Source organism: Myotis brandtii, unplaced genomic scaffold, assembly GCF_000412655.1.
Source record: "Myotis brandtii unplaced genomic scaffold, ASM41265v1 scaffold176, whole genome shotgun sequence".
In the NCBI taxonomy this organism is placed as follows: domain Eukaryota; kingdom Metazoa; phylum Chordata; class Mammalia; order Chiroptera; family Vespertilionidae; genus Myotis; species Myotis brandtii.
Genome location: NW_005356519.1, coordinates 506,408 through 518,441, shown reverse-complemented (window position 1 = coordinate 518,441; position 12,034 = coordinate 506,408). Strand labels below are relative to the sequence as shown.

The window sequence follows — 12,034 nt, the reverse complement described above, 5'->3', positions numbered from 1 at the left end:
TGTGTAAAGCCAATTAACTGACAGATGGTCACCCCACTTACCAGGTGATAAAGAATAAACTATATGTAATAATACATAGTACTGTCAAGCCCTCTTACTTGAGGATGGATTGAATGATTACCTATCTTGAAAACATGTATATATAGCTATATGAAGGGTGAGATTTTTTTTCTGATGTTGCAATCTCTTAGCGATTATGATGCATATCACATTCTGGTTTAATGCTTATTCAGTAATGAAGTTGTTTTCTTTCTCTACTGCTTTTGTGAAGAGGACTTCTGAGTTGATAGTGTCCTATTGGTATTGTTATATTTCCCCCACACAGACTGGGGTTTACAACACAGGAGAGTCATTTTGACAGTGTCCTTGCCTACCTGCATGGTGCTATCTATTCGAGTGCTCATATTAGGTGTCTTTATAAGACACATTTACCCTCTGTACAGTTGTTTATCAAAACATATGAATCTTCTTTTAATTAGAATTTATTCCAATAGCCTTATTCCAAGTTCTTCCTGAAATTACAACCTTGAACTCTTCAATCTGAGATTTATCAAAGCTTGATTTTGAAAAATAATATTTAGGATAATTGCCTAAAGGGAATAGAGTGAGCCTATTCTTCTTGATAATTTCAATTTTATCCTTGAATCAAACCAGAAAATGAGACTGGCTTCCATGGACAAGTCACTTAATTTCTTTTTTCTATGTTGTCATCTGGAGAATAAAGATAGAGGAATGAGATGCTTGTCCCATTAGATTAGAACTTTAGATATCAGTGGAGATTCTGAAATTCACAATAAAATGAGCACAATAAAAAGTTTAGACACACCAAGGCAGCAAATCATTTATAGTCCCCTTCCTAGCAGAACTGTGATCTTGCCAACCCTTAAATGTTGATCAAAATTTGCAAAGAGATGGAATAAGAAAACGGATTTGCCAGGTGTGTGTTTTGTGTTGATCAAAATTTGCAAAGAGATGGAATAAGAAAACAGGAGACGGATTTGCCAGGTGTGCGTTTTATGGGCAGTTAGTAAATGATTAGCTCTCAAGTGGTGTTAATAAAAAGTAAATATGAAAGGTCAGAATCAAATGCATCTAATCATATTTTTGGAAATCAATTGACCCTCAAGTTAAAAATAAAAGAGGCCAAGGGCCACATGTTCCAGTTGATATGAAAATGGTGGGTCTGTTTATATCTCATTCCCCAGTACAACTTTCACAATTAAACCTGTAGAAAGAGAAGTGGGTTACAGAGTGGTGGTCGATCAAAGAGTTGCTGAATTCACAAGACATGATGGATATAATCAGAAATAATTATTGCTACTAGAATGCATTTTCTTCTGAGTAACTCTACTAAAAAGTCATTTATCTCAGGCAGGGAGTTAGCTTGAAATTAAATGGTGTTAGCTATATACCTTCTTGGAGATTGCTGCATTGGTGTGAATAATTGAAATTTATGAAAGTGACCTTCTTTGAAAATTGATCAGTCAGCTGACCACAACAGTCAAATCAATTATTTTGGAATCTCATCTGCTTGTAGAAGGATTCATCAATGACCAAATATTTTTTAACTGCCTCATAAAATGCTAAATAAAACATTCTTTGGAGCCTAGTGGCCCCCAGACTCAGCTTGCACCAAATGCTATGCCCAGCCTTAGCCTAAGTATTTTCCAAACCTGTGTGGAATACATAGAAAACCAAAACAAAGTATTAGGTGTTCCTAAATAAATTATAGTGAATCTCAACAGAGAACAGATCTTTCAAAATTAATCTACACAGGGTAAAGCACAGGTTAAACATTTATGGCAGATCAGAACATGTGGCCCACGTTTTATTAATTCAAAGCATTCCCTGAAACTATTTTTTTAAATATATTTTATTGATTTTTTACAGAGAGGAAGGGAAAAGGATAGAGAGTAAGAAACATGGATGAGAGAGAAACATCCATCAGCTGCCTCCTGCACAATCCCTACTGGGGATGTGCCCACAACCAAGGTACATGCCCTTGACCGGAATCGAACCTGGGACCTTTCAGTCCGCAGGCCGACGCTCTATCCACTGAGCCAAACCGGTTACGGCCCTGAAACTAATTTTTATGTTTTATTTTTTTAATATTGATTTCAGAGAGGAAGGGAGAGGGAGAGAGAGATAGAAACATCAATGATGAGAGAGAATCATTAATCAGCTGCCTCCTGCACACTGCCCACTGGAGATCGAGCCCACAACCTGGGCTTGTGCCCTGACCAGGAATCGAACCGTGACTTCCTGGTTCATAGGTCAACACTCAACCACTGAGTCACTCCAGCAGGGCTGAGACTAATTTTAAAATAATTCTCCTGCTTTTATTTTCAAGTTTTTGTTGCCACAATTGATTTGATTGGCTTTCCCAAACCACCAATGAAGAAGCTTGAATTTGAGGATCTCAACTCTTGTTGCACATTTGAATCACCAAGATTTGAAAACATAGCAACCAATGTCTTTGTTCACCTCCAGAGCTTCTTGATTCAATTTGCCTGAAGTGGAACTGTGCTCTTGGAGTTTTTACAAAGGAGGTCTTTATGTTCAGCCAGAGTTGACAACTACTGAACTAGATGATAAGTGGAATTGTTTTGAGTTAGTTCTTTTTCAATGTACTTTATAAGTCATATGACTTATGAAAACAATGAACAAGTCAAATCAGATAAATCTGATGTCTGTTTGTTTTAAATGAATTACCAAGCTAATTTAAAAAAAACTAGAATCTTTAAACAGCATAATGAAATACAAGAAATGTGAGTATGATGGCAAGAAAAACAGATTGCTGTCTTTAGAACATGGGAGACACACTAAGGGGTAAATTTTGAGATCTGATGAAGGATTTTTCCATAATTGTTTATTTGTACTGGGTTGGTAACTTGGATGCTTTACTTCTTAGGCCAAAATTGCTATGTAAAAAAGGATAATTTAGCAGATATTTAAATAACAAAGAGAGGTTAGGGGGTGGGGGGGGAAACGGGGATCAATATTACAGTCTGCCCACATATCCTAAGAAACTATAAAATTTGTTAATGTCCCAAATGTACCAATGTTATTAAGAAATAAAACACTGAACAATAGAAACATAAAATATCCTTTTGTTTAATTATTTACATTTCTTTTAATACTATCTAACTTACTGTCTCACAATTGCTAAACTTCAAACTCTAGTTTCTTTTATGGTGTTTTTCATATATTCCAAATATGAGCTTGAAACCACTTTTTGACAATCTTGCTCACTAGCTTAATTTTAAGTTTTGTCTCTAGGGTTACGATAATTGGTGCAAAAAATGTAAATATTACAATACTACCTCTACCTGTTGTTCTTGCAACAGTCTTTCATCATTACCTAACATTCAGAAGTTCTTAACTCAGTATTTATTATCCCATCTGAATGCTTTTGTTATTTAATCAACCAACTGACTTTCTATTATTGTGTAGAAACATTTTTATTTATATAGATCTAGCCTATGTGAACTTCAGCCAATTATTGTTTGAAAGAAAGAGAACATTGATTGTTATTTTTTATACATTCTCTTGGAATGTACAAAATTTATTCAACCTTTCTCCTCTTCTTGGACATATATAGTTGTCTGATTTTTTAGTCTCACACAATTTGCCACCATCACACTGAAAGGGCTAGCACACTTGACAAAGAATTAATGTCATTAATATATAAAGGGAGTTTACAATGCAGTAAGAAAAATATCACCATACCAGTAGATAAATGCATTACTTAATGCAAAAGCAAAATAGACAAAAATAACAGAAAATATAGGATTTTTAAAATGCAAATTAAGACAAAAGATCATTTCTCTTATAAATTGCAAATATTTTAAAGTATGATTTAAAAGGGAGACAGAATTAGATAATACAGATAGAAAGGAAGATAGCCAGATAGGGTACAGTAGAGAGCTTAAGAGCACAGGCTTCAGGCAGTCAGATCTGGATTCCTGATTGTGCAGACAGTTTCCAGCTATTTGGCTTTAGCTGACTTCCCTCAGCCTCAGTTTCCTCATCTGTAAGATGGGAATAATAATAGTACTTAATTTAAAATGTTTTGTGAAGATTAAATAAAATAATGCATAAAAAGTGTGTAACATTTTAACATATATTAAGCTCTCAATAAATTAGCAATTATAATACTACTCAATACAGCAAGTGTACATGGAAACAGGTATCCCGACAGGTTCCTGGTAGGATTAATTGTTACAATTTTTCAGGAATGCAATTTGGCTATGTGTCAAAAGTCTTCCATATGTTCATATTCATTGAACCAATAATCCTACTTTTTTAAATAAGAGATGTGATCAAGGATATAAATCCACACCTATTCTTAAAAATCTCTTTTATATTTTAATAACTAATGTTATACAGAGAGGCACATTGGTCTTGTATAATAAAGCTTCTAAAATTTGCAGAAATAGGGATGTCAATTTATGAAAAGTGAATCATATGCCCTAAATTGTGGAAGAGATACTTTGGGGAAAAATATTTAAGTATTATATGGAATTTTATTCTTCCTACTTATTTTGTACTATGATCCCCCAGCCCCCCAAAAAATATTGGAGGCTGCAAAATTGAGCATGGCTCATTTGTGAGGGTATCTGAAATGAATGAGTGAGCTCACTTATTTCTTAAAAATAACTTATTTTTTTAAAAGATAACTTTTTTATATATATTTACCACTTTGCCTGAGAGGTTGTAGACAAAGAAAATATTGTTCAATTATTCTTGCTCTTGACTAACACAAAATTAAAAAAAATACAGAATTTTTCTTTGGTACAACATTTATAAGAATAAAAAAGTTTTAAAAATATTTTTGTGGCCGAAACCGGTTTGGCTCAGTGGATAGAGCGTCGGCCTGCGGACTGAAGAGTCCCAGGTTCGATTCCGGTCAAGGGCATGTACCTTGGTTGCGGGCATATCCCCAGTAGGAGATGTGCAGGAGGCAGCTGATCGATGTTTCTCTCTCATCGATGTTTCTAACTCTCTATCTCTCTCCCTTCCTCTCTGTAAAAAATCAATAAAATATATTTAAAAAAATATATATTTTTGTGGGTTTTTCTTTTTTGTCTTTCACCTCAAAGGTTGAAAGTGGCTAAACATTCACATGAAATTTAGAGGCTATATTTGAACTGGCATGCTTTAGTCTGTATGCTCCTGCCATACGCAAAACTCACTTAGGGGTCTGGGGACCTAGATACTATGAGATACTGAGACTCAGGAGATACATTATAAGTATTACAGGACATCTACTGTCCCTCTAAGAAGACTACAGTGGCTTCCCAATTAATCCAAAGAGGAAATCACAGAGACAGTCAGGATAGAAGGAGTTAGTTTGTAATCAAAGTGCTACACACAGGTATCACCTTCCACACTGAGAAGCAGCAAAATTTTACTTATATAACTGCCAGAGTCTTCTGAACAACACAAAGTGGGCCAGTTAATGCTTTTATAAAAAACACCAAAATTTTATTGATATTTTTAAATGAGATTGTTTATTCCTACAAACTAATATTACATAGATATGAATAACTAGATCTCCAATTGTATCTTACATTTACCTCTTTGGAATCAAGAGTCTCATGTTCAGGAATAGTCACCATTGGATGACTCAGCTTCACAGAGAAGAGGCCCAAGATATGATGAGGGGTAGAAGTAAGGAGAAATAAATGATTACATTTCATTTAAGTAGATAGTTAAATAATGGCATAAGTATACTGAAGACCATAGTAGATTCTATCAAGTGTAAACATTAAACTTTGATTGTTATTAAAAACAAAGGAAGAGATTCTTAACATAGAAAAAATATTTACAGATGGTGAATTCTTTGAGCACAGGACCACATCCTATTTGTTTTTCTATGCCATATAAACTCTAACAGTGCTGGCATATAGATAGCATAGACAGTTATTAAATGTTTATTGAATTAATGAATTATTAAAACTCGCTGACAGGAATCGTAAAGAGAAAACAAAGTTGTATTTATGTGTCAACTCTCACAATAGGTTCAAATTGAAAAATTCCAAAGCAAAAGAAATAAATCCTGCTCAGACCCACGCTAAAGGCAGATGTATCTATAGATGTAAACGCTACTTGGAATGGAAAGCATTGTGCATTATTGTAAACATGAAAAATGTCAATACTTAGAGACTTCATAACCATTGCAATCTTACCAGATGATGTTATTATAATGTCAAATACAACACTTTAACTGAAGGTAGGTTCTTCTGCTTATATAAGAACTTTGATTATTGTATGTGTCTACTGAGCACGACACATACACTTAAACTTATTAATATACAAGAAAGTTATAGACACACCAGAGAAACAGACAGTCAAGGACACACCAAGGGATGGGGAGAGCAATCATTTGTAATAAATCTACTTATTCCTTTTTTATTTTACCTTCTCTTCTCGCTCCAACTTTAAGGTAACCACACCTGTTTTGACAATAACATTCCCTGTTTCTGCTATTGTCCTGAGAAAATCAGGAAACAATTGCCCCACCTGCACTTTTAATAGAGTCCTTAACTGATCAAAAAATCAATGGAACAGTGACTACCTCCTAATCCGCCAGGGCAATTCAGAGGTTCCCAGAAATTTAGCCTTTGCCCTAGGAGGATGCCAACTTGGCTGCTGGGGAGGCCAAGGAGGTCCCACCACACATTTCCTCAGACTTCCCTCTGTTCTAGCAGATGTTTAAGAATGCAGCCTGCCTTTATTTAAACTATAGCTTCATTAATTCCCAACCATTATACTGTTACCAACCATGAAATCCTCTGGGTAGCATAACATGAGGACTCCTTCTAACTGCCTGAGACCATTGCTTTAAATAGAAGTATAATATGACTCCTGAGCCAACTAGAGATCTAAATAGCATTCCAGAAATCAGCTGAAAGCAACTATTTTCTCCTGTTCATCAGGATCCCCTGAGATTCTAAGCCTGGCATAAGATCAGACCCTATGTACCTCTCCAAACCTCAAATCCAAGTAATTGGTCCTGGAGACAGTAGAATCTTTCGCATACCTAGGCTAAATGGTACAGTAATTACATGAGTTGTCTGATTTTGTAAAATGTCAAGTTTTCATTCTCCTAGTCTCCTAAAATAGGATCGGATAAATATTCTGAAATTTGAAAATACTGGAACACTCCCAATAAAATACTTACTGAGATTAGAAAAGCAGTTGAGTAATTATGCGATATCTATCTTTATATTTTATACTTCTTTTCAATATAGGCATTTATTCATTTAAATTTGTTTCATTTTAATCTTGAATTTCAAAAACTGTGTTAATTATCCTAATCAACAAAAGAGAACAGAAAATGACTGATTCTAATTCATTGATAATCCTCAAATCATTTATATTTGGTTTTGTAATGCTTTTTGCTAAAGATCTTTTGTCACGATAGGTTTGCCTTTTCTTATCCTCAAGCTGACCAAAAACACTAAATAAAAAAGTGATATTATTAATGGATTTAGTCGTAATCACTTATTATGTTCTCACATGGTTAATTCATTATACATATTTGTTTTTATAACAGCCTGAGAGGCAGAACAACGTATTGAAGATCCAGAACTAGCAAACGACACAGTCATAATTAGAATCCAGGGGGACAGTCCCCAGAGACTGTGCTTTCTAGGGGAGTGTGAAGTGGGAGTATGCTACTGGGAAGATACGCAGAAGACGGGAGAAAGGGACACAAGGGAAGGGAGTGATGTGCACCATTGTGCAAAAGAAAAAGCCACATACTAAAGGCAAGAGTGACCCTTTCAGAGATAAAAGCATTTCAGGAGTGGCTGGTCTAGCTCTGAATGGCCAGGTGAGAGACACCATACAATGAAGCTTATATGTTGGGTAAGGAGGCTGGGTTTCATTCTCTAGGCAATGAGAAGCCATTGAAGTACTCTAAGCAAGAAAGGGGAATGTGTGATCAGATCTTCATTTCAAAAAAAGTAAATGATGTGGCTAAAGAGCAAAATATGGATGGCGGAGGTGATTGGGAGATATTTAAAGAGAGAGAGAAAATAAAGAAGGTTTAAATTAAAGTATTGCATTAGAGAATAGACTCAAGTTTTTCTGGGTGAATCTAGGCCCCCCTACTCTCTAGGATGAGTAAAAGTAGACACATTGGTATTTTGTTAATTGGGGCAGAAAAATTGGGAAATGTTGGAGAGAAATAATGTTGAATATTAATATCCCTGCTGAGTGCAGAGATTTTTGTAATGCAAGAGGGCTAGAGATTCTAAGTTGGGATGAAAAGTAAAAACGGTGCAAAACTCCTTCACAGTAAGAACGGACATGATGAACCTAAAACATGAAAATTTTTACATAGGTGAATGTCTTGTTATCTATATAGAGAGAATATAGAGAGAGAGTGGGTGAATACTGAAGGGCAAAGAGTCTTCTATGCCTCTTTACTTGCTGATAAGTATGCTTAAGGACAAATTAATATTTGGTCTCAAGAAAATAAAATAAAAAGTTACTAATTTTTTTATCAAAACATTATTCAACATAGAATTGATTAAATGAAAAGTTCAGATGCAATGAGACAAAACATAATTCTAAATTCAGATATTGAGTAACAGACTAATTAAACCTTTGCTCATTGACCATTGTGGGATCACCAACAAGTGGTATTTGAATAAAATGTTGTTAATTTTTATTACACTTGATCACAGCTGCCACCAAATGAATATAAAACCTTGAGAAGTGTTTGTTACCAGTGTGGGGCTTTCTCCTAAATGTCACTGCTTCTCCAGAGGTAACAGGAACTTTTCTGACAAAGACAGATAAAGTTCACTCAAACCCACTGGAGAAATGAGAAACCTGAAACTAGGAAAAGAGAAAAAATGCAAAATGTGGTTAAATCACTTAATTAAGTCTTTAATCTACCTGAGAAATGGGCTTCTAAGCTCTCCCTTCTGTGCGAAGATCAAGTAAATCTTCTTGTCTGCCAGAAATTATGAAGCTGAAGAAGTGTTTCAAGAAATTTTCACATCTTAAAATCACCCAGGGTGCTACACATGCTGCTCAGAATTCACTTCTTGGGGATTTTTTTTTCTGCTGAAGTGCATCCTCTTTTAAAACTCCTTTACTCCATTTGTCTACATAAGCTGTACCTTCTACTTCGGTCTCCCCACCTAGATTTGTGAACTACTCAAGCTAGAGAGAAACCTTCTTAAGAACATCTCTCAAAGGGGATGTGACAAATTACTGTAGCAATCCCTACATAAAATATTGCATTTCATAACATAAGGTTATCATTATGAAATGTAAGCCATGAGAAGACATGTGGATTCTATGTTATTCATCTTTAGTCTTCTGCTCCTGGCCTGGGGCCACCTCAGCACAGACTAGACACTAAATGAGCATTGATGAATAAAGTAATAAAAGAAAGAATGAATGAAATGGCTAGAGAAAACAGAGGTTTTCTGACTTGCAGAACTAAAGAAGTCTGTATTAGTGAAGAGTCAGGAAGTGTTCACTGTATTCCTGAAAGTCTCCTCATTTAGATGAAACTTTGTAGAGACCTTTGAACCAGAACGGTCACTCATGTGTGTCCTCTTTGACCCTTACAGTTCTTCTGCTTTAAAAATAATTAAATTTTGGCCTGGCCGGCATGGCTCAGTGGTTGAGCATCAACCAATGAACCAAGAAATCACCGTATGGTTCCCGGTCAGGGCACATGGCCTGGTTGTGGGTTGTGGGCTTGATCACCAGGGTGGGGAGTGTAGGAGGCAGCCAATCAATGATTCTCTCTCATCATTGATGTTTCTATCTCTCTCTCCCTCTCCCTTCCTCTCTGAAATCAATATTAAAAAATTGGAATTTTGTTGTCAGTGTTTGAGGTCATAAATTCTACTTGCAAGTTTGTGTTTCTTTCTCTTGAATTGCTCAAAGGTCTCACTGGTCCTGCAATCACCTTGATCTGTGTGGCAGCCTGTCCCTTTTATTTTATTTTTAAAAATATTTTTTATTCATTTCATAGAGGAAGGAAGAGGGAGAGAGAGCTAGAAACATCAATGATGAGAGAGAATCATTGATTGGCTGCCTCTTACATGCCCACACTGGGGATTAAGCCCACAACTGGGGCATGTGTCCTGACTGGGAATCGAACCATGAACTCCTGGTTCATAGCTCAACACTCAACCACTGAATCATGCAGGCCGGGCAGCCTGTCCCTTTTAGATGAAGTTAATGCTTTCTATGTCAACACAACCCCACCATGCCTACTAGGAGGAGGCCAAGTATGAGAGGTCACCTATCATGCTTATACATATACATCTGGCTTACTTCACTTATTTAGGGGCTCTAGCCTAACAAAACATTGAATTTTTTTAAAACCCTTATTTACAACATATACTAGTGCATAGGAAGCACCAAGGAGTCCCATAAATGTCTGATTTGACACAGTAGGTCTGGAGAGTGGTCTAAGAATCTGCATTTCTAATTGGCTCCCAACCGATGCTAATGCTACCATAGGTCGAGCAGTGAGGCCATAACCAACACTTTTGTATAAACTGATACAATTGATGCTTTTCAAATATTCATCTATTCACAACTGAAATGAACGTTCTAATCAATTACATGGGACTGCAGTTGTATAATTAATTAATTCAGCAAAGATATATTTTTTAAAATATATTTTATTGATTTTTTACAGAGAGGAAGGAAGAGGGATAGAGAATTAGAAACATCGATGAGAGAGAAACATTGATCAGCTGCCTCCTGCACACCCCCTTCTGGGGATGTGCCCACAACCAAGGTACATGCCCTTGACCAGAATCGAACCTGGGACCCTTCAGTCCACAGGCCGATGCTCTATCCACTGAGCCAAACCAGTTAGGGCAAAGATATTTTTTATTAAGTACCTGCAAATGTCTCAGACACTTTGCTAGATGTCAATGAACAAACACACTGTACCTGCCCTTGTAGAGCAGTATAGTGAGAGAGACAACTATTAATTATAAAATTAATGAGGAATATCTGGAAAAACAACAACAGAATAATGAGTTCTGAAGCAAAACTTCAGAATGTACTATGTTCATAAGAGATAAATCTGACCTAGTCTAGAAAGATGAAGGACTCTTCCCAAGAGGCTGAAGTGTAAAGGATAGATCTCCTAATAGCAATGCAGGGGCCTGGGGAATGCAATGCGGGGCTAGTAACTGAAAAGAAATGGCAGGCTGAGTGGAAGACAGGGAGAACGTTCAGAGTGAATGGGCAAAATGAGTGTGAGAATGTCAGAAACTGAGACTGGGGAACTATCTGATGCATCAACTCCACTTAGGAAGCAAAGGAGTAAGCCTTGGAAATTAAATGAATGAAGGCTGTTAAATATGAGTTTGTCTCATTAACAAAAAAGACTGCAAGCAGCTGGAGGTTAGGGCCCATAATATCTTAGCATTTGTGCACCAAACACTAATTGATTGATGTCATCACTAAAGAGGCTATGCCTTGGAACAAAATGTGGGCAGTGTTCTTGAGCTTTTCCTTCATGAGGAGAGTTCTGGTATGGGTTATGACAAAAAGCTGCTTTTAATGACAGTCACAAATATGCTACTTCTATCTATATCTCTTAAAGACTTTATCTACATTAGCCCGAATATTTTTTTAAAATTACAGAACACCAATAGCTTAAATATTTATTTTTAAAAGTAGAGGTACAGCATCTATTTTTGGTGATGCTCAAAGGTTTATGACTTCCTTGATGCCACTAACTCTCTAGATGACATGGGGAAAAATCACTTTGTCTCTGGGCCTCCATTTCCTCAGTGTTCAAATCTGTACCCTAACTCGATGAGTTCCAGGTCCTTGTCCACTTAGATAGTTCAATGAATCTGTGATGCTTAAGCAAGAATTGTTTGACTAATAAATAATGCTATTTAGAAAAAAAAAGTTTTTCCTTTTTGGAGTCTCCTGCATTGAGCCATGGCTGAGGGTACGAGCGATGCCTACAGCAATGCTAACAATGAACTCTACCTAGAATCTTACCTGGGATCCTTACTATCAG

The 12,034-nt window shown here is 36.2% G+C and overlaps 1 protein-coding gene across 4 annotated transcripts in view; it reads right to left on the bottom strand.

Annotated features, from left to right (window-relative positions):
• Positions 1 to 2,337: 2,337 nt before the first annotated feature.
• MLIP (muscular LMNA-interacting protein) overlaps positions 2,338 to 12,034 on the bottom strand; it is a 243,626-nt gene continuing 233,929 nt past the window's right edge. For all 4 annotated transcript variants that reach the window (XM_014537286.1, XM_014537287.1, XM_005863289.2 and 1 more), the window contains 2 exons: positions 5,580 to 5,633; positions 2,338 to 4,031 (listed from right to left, as the gene is read on the bottom strand). In XM_014537286.1, coding sequence (XP_014392772.1) covers positions 3,999 to 4,031; positions 5,580 to 5,633 — 87 coding nt within the window. In that variant the 3' untranslated portion in view covers positions 2,338 to 3,998. The remainder of the gene's footprint in view (positions 4,032 to 5,579; positions 5,634 to 12,034) is intronic.